At 52.6% G+C, this 21,574-nt stretch overlaps 8 protein-coding genes across 8 annotated transcripts; 3 read left to right on the forward strand and 5 right to left on the reverse strand.

Annotated features, from left to right (window-relative positions):
* Positions 1-1,329: 1,329 nt before the first annotated feature.
* Positions 1,330-3,507, forward strand: CTRU02_202730 (C6 transcription factor; the record flags this gene model as incomplete). The annotated part of the gene is made up of 4 exons (XM_036728893.1): positions 1,330-2,165; positions 2,219-2,467; positions 2,536-2,819; positions 2,876-3,507. The coding sequence occupies 4 exons, from the start codon at positions 1,330-1,332 to the stop codon at positions 3,505-3,507; spliced, it is 2,001 nt and encodes a 666-aa protein (XP_036579408.1).
* Positions 3,508-4,363: 856 nt separating this feature from the next.
* CTRU02_202731 (MFS multidrug transporter) lies at positions 4,364-6,332 on the forward strand (the record flags this gene model as incomplete). Its single annotated transcript, XM_070204083.1, has 6 exons — positions 4,364-4,567; positions 4,629-4,705; positions 4,782-5,104; positions 5,178-5,675; positions 5,739-5,899; positions 5,958-6,332. The coding sequence occupies 6 exons, from the start codon at positions 4,364-4,366 to the stop codon at positions 6,330-6,332; spliced, it is 1,638 nt and encodes a 545-aa protein (XP_070062665.1).
* Positions 6,333-6,576: 244 nt separating this feature from the next.
* CTRU02_202732 (3-beta-hydroxysteroid-delta -isomerase) lies at positions 6,577-7,347 on the reverse strand (the record flags this gene model as incomplete). The annotated part of the gene is made up of 2 exons (XM_036728895.1): positions 6,577-7,037; positions 7,095-7,347. 2 exons carry the CDS (start codon positions 7,345-7,347, stop codon positions 6,577-6,579), a joined length of 714 nt encoding a protein of 237 aa, XP_036579410.1.
* Positions 7,348-9,580: 2,233 nt separating this feature from the next.
* Positions 9,581-10,914, reverse strand: CTRU02_202733 (bacterial leucyl aminopeptidase; the record flags this gene model as incomplete). The annotated part of the gene is made up of 4 exons (XM_036728896.1): positions 9,581-9,817; positions 9,888-10,213; positions 10,272-10,704; positions 10,765-10,914. The coding sequence occupies 4 exons, from the start codon at positions 10,912-10,914 to the stop codon at positions 9,581-9,583; spliced, it is 1,146 nt and encodes a 381-aa protein (XP_036579411.1).
* A 1,042-nt stretch (positions 10,915-11,956) lies between these two features.
* On the reverse strand, positions 11,957-12,925 carry CTRU02_202734 (uncharacterized protein; the record flags this gene model as incomplete). The annotated part of the gene is made up of 3 exons (XM_036728897.1): positions 11,957-12,479; positions 12,543-12,803; positions 12,891-12,925. 3 exons carry the CDS (start codon positions 12,923-12,925, stop codon positions 11,957-11,959), a joined length of 819 nt encoding a protein of 272 aa, XP_036579412.1.
* A 1,842-nt stretch (positions 12,926-14,767) lies between these two features.
* On the forward strand, positions 14,768-17,464 carry CTRU02_202735 (reverse transcriptase domain protein; the record flags this gene model as incomplete). Its single annotated transcript, XM_070204084.1, has 1 exon — positions 14,768-17,464. One exon carries the CDS (start codon positions 14,768-14,770, stop codon positions 17,462-17,464), a length of 2,697 nt encoding a protein of 898 aa, XP_070062666.1.
* A 12-nt stretch (positions 17,465-17,476) lies between these two features.
* On the reverse strand, positions 17,477-18,492 carry CTRU02_202736 (uncharacterized protein; the record flags this gene model as incomplete). The annotated part of the gene is made up of 4 exons (XM_070204085.1): positions 17,477-17,818; positions 17,875-18,140; positions 18,204-18,245; positions 18,303-18,492. The coding sequence occupies 4 exons, from the start codon at positions 18,490-18,492 to the stop codon at positions 17,477-17,479; spliced, it is 840 nt and encodes a 279-aa protein (XP_070062667.1).
* Positions 18,493-19,648: 1,156 nt separating this feature from the next.
* CTRU02_202737 (MFS transporter) lies at positions 19,649-21,434 on the reverse strand (the record flags this gene model as incomplete). The annotated part of the gene is made up of 2 exons (XM_036728900.1): positions 19,649-21,103; positions 21,171-21,434. 2 exons carry the CDS (start codon positions 21,432-21,434, stop codon positions 19,649-19,651), a joined length of 1,719 nt encoding a protein of 572 aa, XP_036579415.1.
* Positions 21,435-21,574: the final 140 nt, after the last annotated feature.

Raw genomic sequence — 21,574 nt, forward strand, 5'->3', positions numbered from 1 at the left:
GACTAAATACCCTGCGACTGACTTTGCTATTTTGCACGAGGCGGGGTTTTAACCGCCCACACAGAATGTGTTCATCTTTGCTACGTTGACGAGGACTGAAGGGTGGTGGTTAAGTGTAGTAGGCGTTGACGAGAGTAAGGTATCACTGATGACACAAAGTGGTGACTTTGACTCTGGGGTTGAGGAATCGGATTTTCACTTTGGGGGCGTTGGAGGATTGTGTTAACGGTTGGCGTCGACAAACTCTACGGAGTTGTCGGCAATCATTTCAGTGCAATACGTGTGGTATATCCAAGGGGAGGGTTCTTGGGTTGTTTGCCATGCAGTTATGGCCCGTTCTGTTGAAGCCGGGCTAGTGGCGTACAGGAACAGTGCTTGATAACTTTTAATCGTATACCCTTTGGCACATGCATCTCTTTTGATCCCAAGAACGTAATCCCATCTGTGATACCCGGCACTGTCTGAGAAAACCTGTATTTCAACTGACCTCTGTGATGCATATAGCATAGCTGATGCTAACAAAATACCAACAAAAGTAGACGGGCTTTGTCGGCAGAAAATCCGGACCTTGAAAGGTCTTCATCAGATGCATCCTTTCTTAAACCCCACTTTGGAGCTTTGTCAGCGGCTTTGCAATGTCGTTTCATTCTCATCTCTTTTTTTTCTTTAGCTTCAGTATCTTCAGATGAGTTCATATTTAATAAGACCATCTCCTTTTAGGGGGCACCTGCCTCGACCGGAATTCGGAGTTCGGGTGTCCATATCCTCCGAAGTGGATCCGTGCGCCACATGCAAGCCACCCACACGTAATGCTTACCACTAAAAAATGCTGGTTGCAACCTGGTCGGACTTCATCATCTTTTCACCTCCAACTCCGATCGTCCACGTACTTATGCGCCAAGGTCCTCGACACCACCCAGGCCCTAGGCCAAACCCGCCGGGTTTCGAGCCCTTCCTGCGTTCGTTGTTTGTCATTCTCATCACTGATTCCACCTTTTTTCTTTCTCTTGCTGCTCAACTCAGATCCCAAGACGGCATTTGTGGAACACTATTAGATCTGAAGCCCGCCTGAGATCGTGAGATACCTTATTCTGCTTAGCTGCCTGCGACCACAAAGCTTGGCTTTATTGCCTTCCATCGATCTTCATTCGGGATCAGGGGTGGGTGGTTGTCAACCCATACTTGCCGCATTACAACAAATCCGCCGCCGGGGGCGTTTTATTCCCATACCGGACCGCCGTTCCGGGGCTGGCTTCCGTATACGGCCTTTTTATTAGACCCTTTTTAGTGGTTTTGGTTTCGTTTTTCGCGAGACAGAACGAATCCCGGATGCCGATAGGGAACGTCAACGGTGACGCAGGGCCCCATCCGGCGGCCGCCGTTAGCGGAGGCGTCGCCGCTCCGTATGGTCGTGCCTGTACGAACTGTTCTCGCGCAAAGTGCAAATGTATCCTCCGTCCCGTCGGCGGCGCTTGCGAGCGGTGTTTCCGTTTGGATAAGACATGTGAGCCGAGCAACCCACAGCGGAAACGCTCCAAAAAGCCGCCCTCTAGCAGGACGGCTCAGCTGGAGAAGAAGCTTGACGGTCTAGTTACCCTGCTGCGGCAGTCTGGCCGGCCCAACCTCCCCGACGAATTAGGGGTGGATATTAGTGATATCCCCGGCGTCACAGGGGCAACAGGTTCTGCTGCCGCTACAGATGACTCGCCCGGCGCTGTTAGAAGGGCACAGTCCTTGGAGCTCGTCGATATATGTAGCACTAGTTATGGGGCTTCAGCCCGGGGAGACGGGCGTGACGGCGGGGCCCAGGCAAGGGGAACCTCTCTTCCGACACCGACGCAGACCGCCAGCCCCGAAGGTACGGGATACGGTGACGGAGACGATTTTCTGCCGTCGCCGGACGAGGCCGAGGCGCTTTTTGAGGCGTTTCGCGGGCAGAACCTGCGGTATTTTCCTTTTTTGCACTTCAAAGCCACCATGACGGCGCAGGAGCTGCGGGCTGAGAAGCCATTCTTGTGGATCTGCATCATGACTGTCGCGTCCAAGGTTGCCAGCCAGCAGATTGCGTTGGGACTGAGGGTGAGACAGATTGTGGCGCAAAAGTTGCTTGTCGAAAATGAGAGAAGCCTCGATTACTTGCTCGGGCTGCTTTGCGTTCTCGGATGGTATGTGCCTCTCCTTGCAACACGACTTCTCATACTGATGATGGCTGCTTCAGGGCAAATCACCAACTGGGTAATAAGCCCTTCATGTGTCTCTTCTGTCAGGTCGCTATTGGTCTCACCTTTGACCTGGGCCTGTCGAAGGATCCCATCGAGGGGCTGAACCCCTTCCTCTGCTGGAAGGCCGCTCAAGAACGGGCTGACAAGGAGAAGAATACCGTCCATTGTCAGTTCTTCAAGGCTCAGATGCCTCGAACGATGGAGCAACGGAGGGCTGCCCTAGCATGTTACATTATCACCGCCAAGTAAGTAGCTGTTTTGCGAGGTAACGACTGCCTTTCTACAACATATACTGACGATGACACGTATGTAGCGTCGCTGGTTTCCTGGGCAAGATGGACCCCCTGCGCTGGACATCCCATATGGATGAATCTCTCCAGCTTCTTGACAGTCAACCCGAGGTCCCGTCAGATCGCACTCTCGTCGCCTTGGTCAGGATGCAGTTACTTAATGAAGAGGCTGGCAGGCTGTCATGGCGCCCTGACGGCGCCGAGGCGACCGAGGGTGTTAAGACGCCACCGTCAATGTACGTCAAGCTGCTCCAAGGCCAGCTGCAGAAGATAGTCCAGAACCTCCCCGCCGAATTGCAGACCTCAGGTCCGTAGTCCTCGTACCCAAGCCTCCCCACTGAGCTGTTTCTGACCCGGCCGCAGACACCATCATCTCACAGCTCCACTGCACCGAGCTTGCAATCCACGAGATTGCCCTGTCCACCAGAACCGGTGCCTGCGTACCTGCGAATCTCCCCGACGTAGCCCGGCTCGACATTCTCTACGCATGCCTGCACGCCGTCAAGTCGTGGTTCGAACACTTCTTCACCCTTCCGCCAGCGTCGTACTATGCCATCCCTTTCCCCTTCTTTGCGCAGCTGAGTCACTGCACGGTGTCTCTCTACCGGCTTACCGTCTTGGAAGACCCCGTGTGGGACAGGGCAAGCGTGCGGAACACGATCGATCTTATCGCCACGCTTGACGAGATCGGCGACAGATTCATGAGAGTGTTTGTCGAGGCCGGACTGAACGTTGACGTTGAAGAAGGCAACGCGTTCGCCAAGGCGGTGAAGACTATCAGTGGTCTGAGGAATACGTGGGCTGCTACCTTGGGACCGATTGTGAACCCGGCGACAACGGCTGTTGCCAACCCCGGCGTGGGTGGTGCGGCGGTGCTGGGCGGCAGTGGCGTGCCGGCGGGGCCTGGAGTCGGCGATTTGGAGCTTGGGCAGTTTGGGTATGACATGATGGATAACCGGTGGTTCACCGACATATTCACGCCGTTTGACTTTTAGCGACCGATATTTGGGTGCTATGTATGAGTACTATGGGATGGAGTGCATTTGGGGTTTGCGATTGCATGTGTACGCCGCTCAGCACTTGGCACGGGATACGGGGAAAAGCGCGGCGGAACTGGATTTTTAACGGACGGCATAGGATATGCCGCAGGACAACAAAGGTCCCGCATGTAATATTATTTTTTTTGACTTGAATTCCTAATTGGAAGGAAGTAATGAACCTATGTCCGCACGGGATTTATCGATGAAAACCAAACTCCAATGCCGTTATTTCTAAGCAACATGGGCCTAATCCGACTGAACATGGCGGGCTTGATGACGACCAACAAAAATCCGGCATTTGGGCTTTGCCGTCCTGGGTCGATCGTAAAGTCTGACACCCCCCCCCCCAGTTCCAGCGCCAGGATTCCGGGAGAATTGTCATTTGGCGGCTCAACCGCAGAGCTGGGATTGGGAGCGAATCCCGAACACAACAAACTCGCGCGGCATGGCGGGCGGGCGCCAAACATCTAAATGGTTGGTCAGGTTATGTTCTTCTTCCCGCAAACTGCATTTGCTGCGGGCGTTGGTAGGTATGGTTGTTTGTCTGCATGTTTGGTTTAATTTTGTGGGGGTGTTTATGATGTGCTGACTGCGCGTGTATATATATATATATAAAAACATAGCCTCGTCTGTTTGTATGTCGGTTGGGTTCGTCTGATGTCTGCCTTGTTGCGCACACTCGAGACTGAAAAAAGTTGACTTGGACAGGCCTGGTTCACGAGGTTCTGTTAAGAATGTTTCCAGGGATCCCATGATGATTGCGACTAATACAACCACCCAACCTGGTGTTTCTTCTAAAGATACGGAGAAAATGGCATTGCAGAGCGAGTCCGCTGGTGATGCCCCCGAGAAGGAGGATCTGCGACAAGGCGCCGCGGAAGAAGGGAGCACGACAGCAGGCGAGGGAGACGCTGAAGAGGAGGAATACATTACGGGAGTCAAGTTATGGCTCATCCTCGGCGCGCTCACGGCGACGACGTTTCTGCTGTTGCTCGACATGTCCATCGTGTCCACGGTACTTGGCTGCCTTTCCCCTCCGGCGTAGAGCGATGGGAGATGACTGACGAGAAAGTTAGGCCGTGCCGAAAATCACTACAACATTCAACTCGCTCTCACACGTCGGATGGTACGGCGCGGCGTATAACTTGTGTGGGTAAAACACTGAATGCCCTCCTCTACCGCGCACCGCACACCCTGCAGCAAACTGACCCATGAGTTTTTTTTTTCAGAGCAGCGCTACAGCCCCTCGCGGGGAAGTTGTACACTCACCTCCGCTCAAAATGGACGTACCTTTGTTTCCTATTCCTCTTCGAAATCGGTTCTTTGATATGCGGCCTCGCGACGTCGTCGAATATGCTCATCGTCGGCCGTGCCGTCGCGGGAATGGGTTCCGCGGGGTTGCTCAACGGCGCGCTCACCATCGTCGCGTACACTGTTCCACTGCACAAGAGGCCTCTTATAACGGGGATTCTGATGGGGATATCCAACATGGGCGTCGTATCGGGACCGTTGGTCGGCGGCGCGTTGACCGAGTACTCTACCTGGCGATGGTGTACGTCCCCTCGACCTCCCCTGAATTGTCTATGAATCCGTAGAAAAGGAAATGCTGATTGTGGTAAATGCAGGCTTCTACATAAACCTCCCCATAGGCGGCGCCGTCGCCGTGCTCCTCGCAATGATTCACATCCCGGACAAAATCGCCACGCCCCTCCCCCTTCTCAAGATCCCTCCCCGCCTCGACCTACCCGGCTTCGTGCTCTTCGCCCCGGCGACAATCATGTTCCTCCTCGCGCTGCAGTTCGGCGGCAGCGAACACGCGTGGGACTCGTCCGTCATAATCGGCCTCTTCGTCGGCGCCGGCGTCGCCATCCTCGCCTTTGGCTTCTGGGAACGCCGCGTCGGCGACGACGACGCCATGATTCCCCTCGGCCTGTTCCGCCGCCGCGTCTTCTGGACGAGTGCGCTGGTCGGCGCGTTCAATTTCAGCGTCACACTCGTCGGGAGTTATTACCTCCCCATGTACTTTCAGAGCGTCAGGGGGAAGAGCCCGTTCAACGGAGGCGTGGCGTATTTGCCTTCGGTCCTGTCGCAGCTTGTTGCTGCCGTCGTCACTGGGGCTCTTAGTAAGTTTCTCCTCAGGCGGTGGGCATATTCTGGGTGTGAAGGGATTATGTTGATGAGTATAGCCACTAAACTGGGGTATTACCTCCCGTGGGTATTCTTCGGCGCCGTGTTTGCGGCTGTCGGCAGCGGGTTGATATCGACCTGGACGCCGTTTACCGCCGCGAGCGCGTGGATAGGGTACCAGATTATTCTCGGTGTCGGTCGCGGTTCCAGTTTACAGATGGTGAGAAATTTGTGATGCCTTCTGCTGCGGTTGATATTGTGCGACTGACGATGTTCAGCACATCATCGCCATCCAGGCGAACGTCCCTTCCTCGATGCTTTCCGTGTCCATGGCCATGCTGGTGTTCTCGCAGACGCTGGCTTGCGCCGTCTCGCTGACTATTGGAGAGCTCATCTTCTCCGAGGGGCTCGGTAGGAACCTGGCAAAGTATGCGCCGTCCGTGGATGCCGAAACGGTTCAGAAAGCGGGCGGCACCGGGTTCCGCGTCGTTGTGGGCGGGGACGAGTTGCCTGGCGTGTTGAAGGCGTTTTCGGAGAGTATCAGCGAAGTCATGTGTATGTGTGCTGCGTTCTCGAGCATGGTGGTGTTTCTCGGTTGGGGAATGGGGTGGGTTGATATCCGGAAGAAGACGGGGAAGAAGGGCGAGGTATGACGGGCTGTAAGGAGAGATTCAAGGGTACGGAGTTTCTTTGTGTACAGAAGGGGGGATAACGATGCATGGCCATGATGAGGTAAACCTGTCAGACAGGCTGTCTATTAACGTTGACCAAGGCGGCATAATCCCTGCCAACTACTTTTCTCTATAACTTACAGTCCCAACGTTAACCTCCCATGCACCATTTTCTAGACCAACTCCGGAGCCCAAAGTCCCTGATACATCCCGCAGCTGTGTAGTATTAAATGTTCTTCTTGGACGGCACACGCTCCAGCTCCGCAACCTTGGCAAACGCCCTCTTGACTGCCAGCACGCTCCTGACGAGCAGGAAAAACGGAATGACAATCCAGATGGCGTTCATAAAGACGTAGTATCCGTAAAAGTAGAAGCTCTCGGGCCGGCAGTACACCAGCTTGTTGACGATCTCCTGGAACGTGCATGTGCCAAAATACAAAACGTCCCCGTAAAACTGGCCGAGGCTGATGATCATCTGCAGAGGATGACGCAGCGGGTGGTTGTTGACGATGCAGTAGGCGCACATGAACGACATGGGACCCCAGAACACGGCGGTGACGGTCTCCATGGGCACGAGGAAGGAGTCCTGCGTCAGGTAACGCGAGTCGGATTTGGAGTATTCCTTCCAGAGCTCGCCGAAAATGTCCGTCATGGCTGGCATGCGGTGTTGGTTGTAGGCGAAGTAGCCTAGGATAGTGGTTAGCAAGACGCTGATGAGAAGAAGTAAGGGAGCATCCGGCTCACCTTCAAAGAAGAAGTGGATGAAGCCGCAAAGGACAAACCACAACGCCGTCGCGAGCTCTCCATTGGGGAGGCTCGGGTTGGACCGCCGGATGATCTTGTACGTCGGCGCGAGAATGGTGATTGTGCCGGCGGCGAACGCAGAGCAAATGGCCAACGCATCAAGTTTGTTCTCGGCATACCCAGGCAAAGAGGCGTCCAACGGGTGGTAAGGGTGAAGGGGGATGGTGGCGTTCATGACGACTTTGGCTGCCATTGCGATTTCGAGTTCGATGATGGAGTGTGTAGGACACTTGTGACGGTCGAGATGATGGTGCCGATATGGTAATGATGGGTGGTTCGGCCGCGGACTTTATGGGAGTCTTCACGGCGTACCCACTTTTGGCGTATCCGGGAAGCTTTCAATCCGGATCGGCCCATCTGACATGAACCAAAGCGGTAATCGTATTTTAGTACATCTCATTGGTCGCAAACACTAGCGAAATTATACTGCATTTCGTACTCGGGTTCAGTGAGACCATGCACAGCTGAAAAGCAACAGGAGCTTGCGTTTGAGGGTGCGGAATTTATTATATCGGTGCCCCGAGAGCCCGTTGCTATGCTTTAATAACCCAGGCAACAGATTGCGATGTTTGTGGTTGTGGTGGATCGGGCCCAGATCCCAGCTTTGTGACGACCGGACGATGGATTCGGCATTGGGCCGGCTCTGTGAACTTCCGTCCTCCACCAGGTCCGTGCAGCCTCCGATCTGTGATCACCGTTCTGAGGCCATAAGGCGAGACTCAAGAATATGGCCTGCATGATTTAAGTGAACGGAGCGGTTTGCCATAGGTCAGCTTAGTTACAAAAAATACCAATTACAGCCCGGAGTGCATGCCATGGCTTTCCCCGATCAATCTTATCTCTTTGCCATTCCTCGGTCGTAGAGTGGACAATCAAAAATTATACAGAGTTCCACGTTAAGCTGCTACATTCTTGTAGATGTTGATTGCTTTGTCTTGTATCCATGCTAGGTTCTACTTGAAGCTGAACAATAAATGATCCATTGCTTTGAAAGACGTGGTCAAAACAAGATGTAAACAAGACGGCCGATATATCATGTCTTCCAATCTGTATTGGGTAATTTGGAAGGAATAATCGAGCAAATTTCTTGAAAATCAACGAAACAAAGACTTAGTATTATACTGCTAACTCTTTCCTCATGCGGCAAAGTAGGGGGGGTTGAGGTAGTTAGCTCGGAGGATTGCTCTTATAATCATCTATTCAGATCAACCACGTTATTCGTATTCAACGAATAGCACCAGTCCTCACCATGACGGAGATATTTTGACGGAATCATGATTGCTCAATCAAGAGCTTCAAGAGAGGGCGAGGTTGACAGACATTTACTGCGGTTCAATACCGGTCACCTAGAATCATGGTGATTCACACAAATATAAATAGACGCGGTAACTCTCAGACTGAGATAAGAACGATCAAGGCAGCAGCTTCTTACCCATCAACAATCGGATTTCAACATTAAATTTCCTCTTCATTGCTACCCTTGCCCTCTTGGCCGTGTGTCAGTAACTGCGAGATTGTACATGCGCAGTGCCACTCGGCTAACAGACAATAAGGTGTGGATTGAGATGTTTGAGTTCATCGGTCACAGGGGAGTAGAATCAGGACACATTCAATGGAGTAAGTAATTTTCATTAAATTAATTGTCATGTTATGAAAAATATCTGATTTGTGACCAGGAGACATTGAGAGCTGCTACTTCCCAAGTGCAAGCAGAAACTCCTGCATTGAATCATAAGATGTCTCACAAATATATGCATAAAGTTCAGGTGCGCCCAACCTAGTTGTTTTTCTGTTTTTTCCACGTCATGTATTTTGAACTGTTCTTGCTGCAGCCGCAAAGCGCAAATATTCGCATCTGATCAGTGCAAGACTTCGTCGTTGGGAGAACTACGAAAAACTTCCTGATTCAGGCTCCGGAAGACCAGATGATGTTGTGACTGCACCTGGCTACTGCCCACCAAAAGGTCAACAATGTGTGCAAGCTAATTCACAGTTTGCATATAACCTTAAAGCCACTCCACGCTCTTGGTACATTCCAGGCCTCTTCAAATACTTCAAATTCATACAATAAAACCGATGTTTTACTTTAAGTAAGTGAAATAAGAGGGCAAAAGTTGGACGTGTTAGCTTTGGCGGGAGATTTTGGATGGAAGCCTTTACCGCTTTTACTAGTTAGATACCGCATGGGCTTGCCGCAATTTACGGAGCAGTTTAGTGCAGTATATTCCGTTACAGTCTGATCGGAATGTCTACGTTGAGCACATGAAGATGTATATAACTGCTTTTATTTCATTGAAGGTACTCTTCCTGGCTTAAAACCAAAGCCAGGTAAGTGCCTACAGCTAACACCAGACTCGAATGTGAGCATCAAGTTATGCCACATCAGCTAGTGCCCCCCGTCATGTGTCTCATTAAGAATTACATCATCAGGCGAAAGGCCAGTAAGCCAGCTCGTAGATGTATCCCGTCGTCATCTTGGCGTGCTGCAGCGCGTGATCGAACGAGACGTGCTCGAGGGTGTCGTTGGGAGTGTGGATGTACGGGTTGTGGTTGCCAAAGGGCGCCTCGAAGATGAAGGACGAGGGGTAGCCGTTGCGGTTGGCGGAGGCGTGGTCAGAGCAGGCGTAGCCGCAGACGGTGTCCTCGTAGGGGATGTCGGTGTACTTTGGGCATCATCAGCATTCGTCACTCTCTAAGGGTGTGCGGGTTTATTTTTTTCAGGAAAGAACTTACAGCATCGATGACGCGCTTCATGTAGGCGACCTGGTCGGGGTCGGTCCAGTCGGTGACGACGCCAAATCGCTCGATGCCGTCGCGGCCGACGTAGCCAACCATGTCCTGGTTCAACATGGAGACGACCTGGCGGCCGGCAGCGCGGTACTGAGTGAAGATGTCCTGGCTGCCGAGCAGACCGGCCTCCTCGGCGCCGTACCAGTGGAACTCGACGGTGTTGAGGAGCTCTCCGGAGGCGACGCGCGGGTCGGAGAGGATGACGCGAAGGACCTCGAGGATCATCACGGAGCCGGAGCCGTTGTCATCTGTGGAGATTTTGTCAGTATTTCTTGCTTGAACGCTCTGATCTGCAGCCCGTAAACGGATCAGCAGTAATGAACTTACCAGCTCCCGGCGCACGGCCAGCACCACGGTCTCCGGAAATGACCGAGTCGAGATGCGCGCCAACAACAACAGTCCGCTGGTTCTGGCCAGGAATCGTGACAACGATACTGGGCTGCGACCAAGCGACATGTCTCACGTAGCGGACATTGGCCGTCGGGTGTCCCGCGGCGTCGACAATGGCGCTGATTTGCCCGTACAACCACTCGGCGGACTCGACGCCCGTGCGAGAGAGGTAGTACCTGTTGTGGAAGGCCGAGAAGCGCTCAAGGTGGGCCTGCATCCTGTCCTTGCTCAGCTTCGGGATCAAGGCGTTGACATGGCAGGTCTGGTTCATCTCCTTGGGGAAGGGAAGCGCCGCGGCGAGCTTGAAGTCGCCGCCGGAGACAGCGGGAACGTCGGACCATTCCGTGATGTCAAAGAAGTGAATGCGTTTCTGGGGAATGGTCAGCTAGTTGCGATGGTTGTGTGGTTATAAAGCAAAGTCGGTACGCACGTCCATCATCTCCCACTTCTCCTCCTCAGTCACCGTCACGGTCTCACCGGGCGCGATCTCGAGGGTGAAGAGCTTGTTCTCATCGCGCTTGACCAGTTCCGCAGTAGCGGAGGAGGCCGCAAGGGCCGCAACGAGGGTTGTGAAGCGCATGTCGACAGCTTGGGAGATACCAGGTGACGAGGAGGACAAAGGTCAAGAGGTGGTACGAGAATCAAGGGTTTTGTGTGTACGGGGTTTGCTTAATATACCTATTTGTCGAGCAGGCACTTGCATCCCCATTATCACCCGACCACATGGAAAGACGTCGTATCCAGCCCCTCTCTGGTGCTTATTTCTCCGCACTTGGTAAAAGTTCCTCTTCGGAACTCGGTCGACGAGGGGTAAACTGCCAACCTAATCACGCACGCCGAGAACTATAACAGGAAGTTGTAGAACTCTAGGCTGAGACGGTGAGAGGAACAAAAACAACTCGTTAGTTGGCTTCAGAAAAGGTACACGTCAGGGAGGCTTATGATTGATGGGAGACCTGCAGGAACAAGTCTTGTGTAGCCAATAGTCTCCAAATCCCTGGTTGATGATGTGTAGCCAAGAGTTCAAGATCTTTAGTCAAGCCACCCAAATTTGCGGGCTGGCTCTTCAACTGATATTTTCCCCGCATACTCCAATCGTCTCGAGATGTTCGGGAACTTGGCAATTGAACGCAAATTGTTCTGCCTCAGTTATCTCTTGTCAATTGATTATGTTGGAAAATATGCGGAGTTCCCCAAATAATGTTGACATCACTCCATTCAACAACAGTCTAACCCCTCACAGAGATTAAAAACCAAGCAACTGTACCGGCCAATGCTTTGTTGTGCCATTGTCATGCATCGTGCCAACGCGCCAGACGCAACTGTATGCGGAAGGTGACTTTTGGCCAAGAACATTGTCGGGCGGGGAATGTTACCGAGGGGTCAGGGAGACCACCAATAAGTATCTAACAGCGACTTTCTGGTGCCGCAGTTGGGGAAAAGCCCTGCTTGGCCTGGGTCGCCAAGCAAAGCTCTATCGGGAGCGTACGAGAAACGAAAGTTCCGTGCGTAATCCGTGGGGAGATGGCCTTTCGTCTTGTCAACTGGTAGTTCACCCATACACTCGGGAAGAGAGTCTCCTACATTAATGTTTGCGATGTGGTCTTTAAGAAAGAAACGGCTTAGGGAACCAGCAAAGGCTGCATCTCGCCGTTCTGCACATCGTTGCTTGAACTACATAGAGCTCTCCAGAGCAAAGCACCCTGGACAAATGCAGACAAGCCATTGTTCACCACGGGCCATCCGATCAGCCGGTACCACCCATCCCAAGATGGCAGGTATGGGGGGTATTTGACCCGGATCATCCATGAAATCGCTAGGATGGCAGATATGACAGACTGGGCGGCTAGGCTAGGCAGAGATAGTGCCCCAGGGCGTCCTTGACGCCGCCGTATCTCGCGGGCTTGGGGGATGACGGCGGCGAGAGTAAGAATGCTTGAAACGGGTAGAAAGCCGAGGTAATGGGCGAACAGAAAGGCATCACGGGCATATTGTCGGCGCTCTGATCGGGAATTCGCGTAAATGGCGTCAACAACCATGGGGATAAGAGATACGCAAAGAAAGCATATGTAAATGACCAAGAGGCGGCATCCAGCAGCTCGTTTCTCGGCGCTAAACGAGGAGTAGCGCAAGCATTGGATGAACCTGGCAGCGCGTTAGTGTGTATCCAGCCTTCTTGAACCAAGACAGCCCAAATCGACTACTAACAGAGCAAGCACAGAAACCCATACAACGGCAAGCTGGGCTAGATTGCACCAGTCACCCAACGTCGCTGGGTTGTTCACAAAGACATCTTCGCGCGGAAGCCCTCTGCCGTTGACGTTGAGGAAGAAGCCGATAGAAATCTGCTCGGTGGCACTAATAAGCATGAAAAAGACGTAGTACAGTGAGAGGCCATCGCAGGTGCCCTGTTCTGTGATACGATGGTATTGGGGGAGGTAGGAGAGAACCGTTGCAATGCTCAAGAACCTAGCGCAAGTCAGTTCGAAACGAAACTGAAAGCTTTAGATTGTACACTCGGAGATACGGAATCAAGAAGGGATACGATACACTCACACTCTGGCCCAATTTGGGAGGATATTGGGGACCATAGCTTCGATGATGACTATCAGTTCCGACTACTGAGGTCGATTCCAAGCTCGTATCGGCCTATAAACGCGATATTGCTCGGGTTGATTGATCAACACGTTGTTGGTGATATAAACGCGGTCACAAGCCGGATATCAGGTGACGCTTGTCTTGTGCGGGCTGGAGGCTTGGGATCATCCTGTAGGATTGCGTTAATCTGCCACGTGGGGTGACGAGTCAAGGGCAGCCTTGGTCCCGAGCGACAAGAAAACACTTCTGTCGTGATGCCTTCGAGGCGAAGTGCGCAGCCTCACCATCACGTGACCCACATATCGCCTGTGGGGATAATCCCGAAATGGAATGACCGGAATATCTTTATTCCGCTTCGCCCACAAAACATATTTAGGCACGATATTGTTCCATAGTGTAGTTAGGAGAAGACAAGCCACTCAATCTACTACTTTGAATACATGCCTACGTTCAGCACTTTGCTTCACCACAGTTATGAGCCCAGCTCTGACCTAAGACAAACCCCGACTACTGTGTGAAGTAGAGGAAAGAACGAAACCGATTTCCAGCTCTACTGAGGAACGAACCATGACGACTGAGCACTCGTCGAAAGTGTCTTTGGACACGACGGTTAAGCTTACGGGCAGACGTGACTGGCCACAATGGTACAGCACGCTTCAGTATCTTGCCCGGGCGAAAGACGTCTGGAAATACATCAATCCAGACGAAGAAGGTTCGAATGAAATTCTGAAACCGGAGGAACTCCCTACGCCTGAAGTCTTCATTAAGAAGCGGAACTATCAACTACAAAAGGACTATGAGAAACGACTCAAAACCTGGACCGCACGCCATGAAGCCCCTGAAACGAACACTCAGGACGATACCGTCTCCCAAGTGCCGTCAGGAGAACGGCCATCTCCTCCGGACCTAGTGACGAAGCAGACACCGGGGATTTTCGACGAGTACGCTGCTCAGCTAAGATACCAAGCGGCGCAACAAGGAAGCCTCACGAAACAAGAAAGAGCATGCGAACTTATTGACTCTTGGGTCTCCGCTACAGTTGACCAAGCGCTGTTGGTACCAGCCCGTATGGAACTCCTCAGGACGAACGAAATCAACCTTCGGAACTTGATTACCGCTCTCAAACGTAAATACGCCCCGAACGAGACGAGTACGTTGACAACCGTACGAGAAGAATACAACGCCATACTGTCAAAAGCGAACACGAGCATTTCTCCAGCCGTATGGCTCACAGAATGGCACAAGGCCTACCTTCGTGGAGTGGAATACCAGATACCCGAAGTACAGGGAAGTCTAGCCACAAGGGCGTTCCTCAGAGCGGTGGGACAGAGATTTGCACCGACTTGGGCGACTTCGGAGCTCACGCAGATTATTACACGAGAACGCTCCGGAGAGAAGATTTACAGCCTAGGTGAATACGGAGAAATTCTCGCAGACCTGCTCCATGAAGACAACCTCTATGGGAAAAGTCGGAACAAAACCACTGGGATCTATTTGACTACCCGTTAGGGTTCGATAATAGAAAATGGACACTGGTAATTAAAGACGAATACTCGGGACGCTACTTCGCGTTTCCGCTCTTGGATAAGACCCTCCCACGAGTACTAGAGACTCTGACTCTATTTGAGAAATGGGTAAAAAGACAGAAGGGTCTCTCCATATGCAAGATACGACAAGACATCGAGCGCGCAGTAATCGCAATCAACGGAGAAACAGCTTTCCAAACGTGGGCAGCACAAGAGGGGATCGAAATCGAGCTTCCACCGCCATATACAAAAGAGCCAGTAGGCGCAGGGGAACGAGCCGGTCAGGAAATCATTACAAAGTCAATCAAGATGCTCTCCGGAGCCAACCTACCGACCGACCTCTGGGTGGAAGCAGTAAAGGCCGCGGCCTACCTCTATAATATCAGCCCACGGAAAAGGAACGGCTGGAAATCCCCCTGCCAGACGGAGGACGAGTGGTTTCGTCAATATTCTCGCTGGTGGACACCGGAGCTCATTCTGGACCACACACGAGACCTCCGTCCGCACTGGGGGTGGATTTACGCCTACGGTTGCAGGGCATACCCGCTCAAGAGCGACCGCGAAAGGGGAATCCACAAGCGAACATTCAAAGTAGAGCCTCGAGGGCACGTCGGATACCTAGTGGGATACGTGTTGAACGCCCATAATCTGTATAGGATCTGGGTGCCCTCGCTTGGCCAAGTGATTATCACAAGAAACGTGACGTTTGACGAGAATCGTTTCTACTCGCCAGACGACGTCGATGCTGAACCCAAAACGTCAACGGCTACCCAAATAGTGGAAGAGATTCGGGAAACAGAGTCGTCTCTCAACCCAATCCTCGAAGCACTAGGAGTCATAGATTCAGCAGAGCAGACGTTAATCCAGGCCACTCAACCACCACCAGCCGTCTTGGAACCTAATCAAGAAGCGACACGAGACGTCGTGCCGACGGAAGAGACGGGCCAGGAAAAGGACGAGGGGTGGTTGCTAACGCCGGACCCGACCCCGGAGCCGGAAAGCGTGCCCGACTCCGGAGGACCGACGTCTGAGACCGGGGATTCAAGCACTACACCGTTGCTAGAACCCTCCACCGAGCGAGACACCGCTGCAGCCGTGTCGGACGCAGAAGACGTAATATACGTCAGGACCGAGGAGGACGAAGGGGCCTCCACGGATATACGATCGGGCAACGACTTGCAACCCAGACCTGTGAGGCCACACACGACAATCAGAGAGGCAAACGACCCGACGGAATCGAGGCGGACAAGACCCCGCCGAGATTATGGCCAACCAGTACGACAAAGTCGAAGAGCACGAAACCTACCTCCAGAAAACAGAGACGGAGAAGGGCACGCCGCACGAAGACGACATGTACACGAATTCCACACGACTTTCATGCCTGATCAGCAGAAAGCCGAGGAAGAAAAGGACTACGGACACAAGACTCTGCACTACATCTTTCAGAGTTCTGTTCACCGCACGAAGCATACTCGCCTAACAGTATCACCAAAGACAAGATACCACACAGACGACCTTATTACGCCGCCGAAATCATGGAACGAGTTGAATCGTTTACCAGAACCGCTGAGAACCATGTTCCACGACGCTACCCACGCAGAGATATCTAAACTCGCGCAGAAAGGCACTTGGAAGGTGATCGATCGCTCGGAAACCCACGTGAGACCATTACCTCTCAAGTGGGTATTCACGTATAAATTTAATCAGGATGGCTACTTGGACCGATGCAAGGCCAGAATCTGTGTGAGAGGTGACCTACAAGAGGTAAACCCTCTTGAACAAACATATGCAGCGACTCTAGCCGCACGAACGTTTCGAACAGCTATTGCCATCGCTGCCCAATTCGACCTCGAGATAAGACAACTCGACGTCGTCAACGCGTTCCTCAACGCTGAACGCAACCCGGGGGACGACCCCGTCATATGTGAACTTCCAGACGGCTTCAAACAACCAGGAAAGTGTGCGGAACTAACTCGCGCCCTATACGGCTTGCGAGACGCCCCTCTCCTCTGGTATAAAGAGTTCTCAGGGACTCTGCAACGTCTCGGAATGAGATCGTCAAGTGAAGACGAGTGCTTATTCAGATCCGAAGACGGGAGGGTGATCCTGCTCTTCTACGTCGACGATATACTCGTCCTGTATCACAAATCAGACGAGACGGCGGGCGAAGACCTGATATCTAACCTCAAAGCGATATACGAGATGAAAGACGAGGGGAACGCAGAATGGTACCTCGGAATCAGAATCGTGAGAGACCGCACCGAAAAGAAAATCTACCTCGTCCATGATCAATATATCGAAAAGGTGACGTCGCGATTTACGCTCGCGGATCCCCTCACGCCAACGACACCGCTGCCGACGATCCCACTCGAACCAAACTCAGGGACTGCTACGAAAGCAGAAGTAAAAGAGTTCCAAGAGAAAGTCGGTTCAGTACTATATACAGCGATCATGGTACGACCAGATGTGGCTTTCGCAGTCGCACAGCTATCACGTTACCTAACGAACCCGTCTCCAAAGCACCTTGCCGCAATAAACCAGACGATTCGATACCTATATGGAACAAGGTACTTAGCAATCTGCTTCGGAGGAACGGGGGGTGGACAAGTTCTTCTAATAGCAGGCGACGCTTCGTTCGCAGACGACGAGGAGACAAGGCGATCGTCCCAAGGATACATCATCTTCCTCTTCGGAGGGCCAATTCAGTGGAAAGCAGCTCGGCAAAACACTGTCACAACGTCAACCACGGAAGCAGAGCTCCTAAGCCTTGAACACACAGCGAAAGAAACGATAGCGCTCAAAAGGCTATTCAGGGACGTACTTCTTGACCTTGGAGACGTTTGGAAAATACATTGCGAGGGGAGACAACGGCCCGTGGGCCGGCCCAAAAAGTTGATTGAAGATGGCCCATGGCCAGGAGGCATAAAGTCGCTCCCGCGGGAGCCCAAAAGCAAAGAAATTTTGTATCAGGGGGACGGGCCCCCCACCCCAAAAGCAGAAGAGTAAACGACTCGTCGTTTACAGGCCGGCACGGAGAGCAGCCGCGTAGTCGTCAAGGAGACGAGACAACGCGAGCGCGATCGGCTCAGGAGCGATCGTGCCAACGAGACTGTCGATGGCGAGGCGCTGGCTGACGGACGACCTCACCGCCGAAGCAGAAGAACTCGCCGCTCTACCAACACCACTACCAACGACAGGCGGGTTCACGGTCGTCCCGTGGTCAGAACCCAAAGGAACTGTACCAACAGGAGGGACCGATTCCCTCGCCGCCTCGCCGCTACCCTCAACCTTGAGTCTCTTCCGAGCCTCCTCCTCCTCACCCAAAAGGGATCGGAGGGTCGCGCTCAGTCGAGCAAGGTCCTGAAAGACCACCATGTCAGAAACAGAAAGATAAAAGAAACGGATACCAAACATACCTTTCGAGGCGTGCCCTCGACCGCCTTGGAGGCGAGGAATCGGCGGGCGAACGGTAACGCCGCGCGAGAAAGAGGATAGCAAGGGGTCTTCCCCTTCTTGCAACGAGCGCACTTGGTTGCGCTACCGACGCGGCAATCACCGAGAGAGACCCCGTTCAGTGCGCTGCGAACGCACCGATCGCAGGGCTCCTCTCTCAGCGGCTGCGGCTCCGCCTCCCCCTCCTCCTCCTCTTCGGCCTCGGTGGCCTTGCCCTTTCCCTTCTCAGCTACGGAAACGAAGTCAGAAACGTGATGTCGAATGGAAAACAGCGTAAACAACGTCGACATACAAGGGGCCGCCTTGGCGGGCTTCTTCTTCTTCTTCTTGACCGCTGAATTGAAACCGTTAGCACCCTCACCCACGAAACAATAGGGGAAGCGAAACTTACGAGTCTCGGGCTCGGGTTCGGGCTCGGGACCCGGAGGAGGGACGTTGTCCTGTCCTCCATCGCCCTCCCCTCCCTCCTCGCCCTCGACCTCCGACGCCTTGCGCTTTTTGGCCTCGCGGGCCGCTGTGGCGGCGGCGCGAGCCGCGGCGGTCGCAGCCGCGCGCTCGGCCTTGGTCTTCTTGGGAGGCATTGTGATTGATTGGTTTCTATCAATATGATTAGCAAACGATCGAAAACGAGTAGCCGACTGCGCGCGCGGTCGCACAAACGGCGTTGATGGGCGATTTCAGCGATTCACACGTACGTTTGTTGTGGTTGTTGAGGAGAGAGAAAATTTCGTAGGCAGGCGGCAGAAGAATTTCCCCTAAGTGTGATAATTCGCCTTGGGAGGGCAACTGCGCCTGTTGAACTACAGAAGGCAGGCGCGCCCCTCGGTAGCGCGCCCGCCTCACGATCACCCATGGCGACGGCGCACAAGGGATAACTACTTTTCCCTTACACAACGCGCAACGCATTCAATTATATCTCTTTTGTTAATTCCTTTGTCAGATTTACATTCAGAAACGGCTATTTTAGCTAATTCGTCACGAATTCAGCGATGCGGGCGGTAGGAAAATGGGGAGAATTGACCACATACAGACGCGGGCGCGTCTGGGGGGGTGTGTCGTGATGCCTTCGAGGCGAAGTGCGCAGCCTCACCATCACGTGACCCACATATCGCCTGTGGGGATAATCCCGAAATGGAATGACCGGAATATCTTTATTCCGCTTCGCCCACAAAACATATTTAGGCACGATATTGTTCCATAGTGTAGTTAGGAGAAGACAAGCCACTCAATCTACTACTTTGAATACATGCCTACGTTCAGCACTTTGCTTCACCACAACTTCCAAGACGGTTCAGAACATTGAAAGAACAAAAGTGTTGCTAGGTTAAAAACATTATTCAATTGAATTTTTGGTAAATAGTCTGAAGGTTGGAAAGTCAAAGGAGTTACGGTGAAAAGTGTTGAATTCTTTGAAGCTTTTTGTACTTCCTTATGCGAAGTAAGGTAGATGATTGAAATCTTGAATTATTTCTTCTTCTTCTTCTTTTTTCACGTCATAATCGCACATTGACCTGAATGAGATGGGCACGTTTCTTGATCACTAGGGAACACGCTTGTGGAAGGTGATACTAACATGATAGCAGAGATACTGATTTTGAAGGGAGAAAGAATTGGCAGATGCAGCAGTCTGGACGCATCTCAAAATAACCATACTTGAGAGTTCTAACAAACAAATATAATTATTTCCGACGATATTTTCTATTAAAATAAGGGGTTATTTTTTCACCACTAGAGACTCTAATTGTCTTCAAAACGCTGATTCCCACGGTCTTTTCTCTTCAATTCAATCTCGTCCAGAAACACTGAAGACACCAAGCCCAGCCCGCTCAGACCAGCCATCGTGTAAAAAATGGCCTTGAAAGATTCGAGGTATACTTGCAAAACCTGATTGAGCGTCGAGGCAGAGACGTCGAGTGACCTCAACTCGCCGATGAGATTCACAGCGTTAGAGGCGTCTCGCAGTGGCGCCAGAGGCCCCTTTAGCTCTAACGACGCACCCGAAATGGAATTCGAAAAGACAGTATTAAAAATCAGCGAGCAGATGGCGAGGCCGACGAGGGATCCAAACATGCGAATGGTGAGAAAGTTCGCCGTCACCAGGCCCTCGTCGTCTACGTTCTTGACGCTCGCTTGAACGGGAAGCATGGTCAGACGAAGAAGCGACACACCCTGCCCCCACAGAATCGGGAGCCCATACAGAAGCGACGTCGGGGAGTCCACCGTAAAAAGAGCCAGTAAGCCGGTTCCCAGGGCGGTGATGACCCATGAAAGGCGAAGGAGCCATACGTATCCACCAAATAGCGGGACCATCATCATTGAGGCCGCCGTGACGACGACGCTAGCTATGATGGTAGGTAGCAGATAGATGGCCGATGAGATTGCCGTCTTGAGCTGGACAGCCTGGTAAAACAACGGCAGGTACTGCAGCAAGGAGATGAGAATCATGCCATGGACGAAACCGCCTGCGAGGGCTACGTTTCCCGTCTTTGTTTGGAAGAGCCGGTGGGGAATGATGGGTGCCGCGGGCCTGGACTCATACCAAGCAAACACCACGAGCATCGCGACTCCCGAGATCAACGGGAACAGGGTCTGCCAAGATGACCATGGGAACAAAGAGCCTGCCCAGCTGACCGGTATACAGAAGACGGTGATTCCGACGATGACAAGGGGCATGCCGATCCAATCAAGCCGTTTCAAATTGTTGATGAGCGTGGCGTCGAGTGGGACGGCTCGAAGCTTGAGGAAGAAGAACAGTAGTATGATCCCGACTCCCAGCAGCGGCAGGTTAATCCATCCAATCCATCTCCAGGAGGTGTAGGTAGAAAAGAGCGCGCCGACAAATGGGCCCATGATGTTGCCAATGGCGGACGGGATAGCCATCAAGCCGAGATACTTTGAGCGTTCCTCCAGGGATGTCATATCAGCTAGGATGACTGACGCCATAACATCGATTCCTCCACCGCCGAGGCCTTGGAGAACTCGCCCGGCAATAACGGTGTTCATGTTCTGAGCAATGGCGAAAACGATGGAGCCGATGAAGAACAATGCCACAGATACATGTAACGGGTACTTTCGGCCAAAGGCTTGGGAAATGCTCGCCCAAACCGGCTGCATCACCAGGCCGCAAAGGCTGTAGCTCAGATTCGCCCAAAAAGACTCCAGACTCGTGCCCTTGAGCTCTCCAGAAATTGCCTGCAACAGAGGTCAGTATGCATCACCAAGTACGTAGATGCACATCCAGGCTGGCGATCTAGCTTACTGGAAGCGCAATGCTCAGGCAGGTTGCGTCCATTTGAAAGACAAGAAGAGTGAGGGCGAGTCCGGAGAAAGCCAGTTTGAAGGACAGCGACTTTTTTGGTCGAGATTGGGTAGTATCTTCTTCATCTTGTACTTGGAATAGCAGCTGTTGCTGAGGCAGCGCAGATGTTTCTTTGTGGCTCCCTTGTTTATCTTCACCAGTTTCAGGGGCAGAAGTCAATATTGTAGCGACACCAAGGCCATTATCTGTGACGGATTGAGACATGGTATGGTATTGGCGAGGTGAGTTGATGGTGTCTAGGGGACAACAAACCAAAGACCCATCAGGGATGAAGGTGGATTAGGAGGTTGGACGATAGCGAGTCTGCCTAGTATCGCATCACGTGACGCCGCCATGATGGCGAT

This window comes from Colletotrichum truncatum (genome assembly GCF_014235925.2).
Source record: "Colletotrichum truncatum strain CMES1059 chromosome Unknown Contig_0001, whole genome shotgun sequence".
Taxonomy (NCBI): domain Eukaryota; kingdom Fungi; phylum Ascomycota; class Sordariomycetes; order Glomerellales; family Glomerellaceae; genus Colletotrichum; species Colletotrichum truncatum.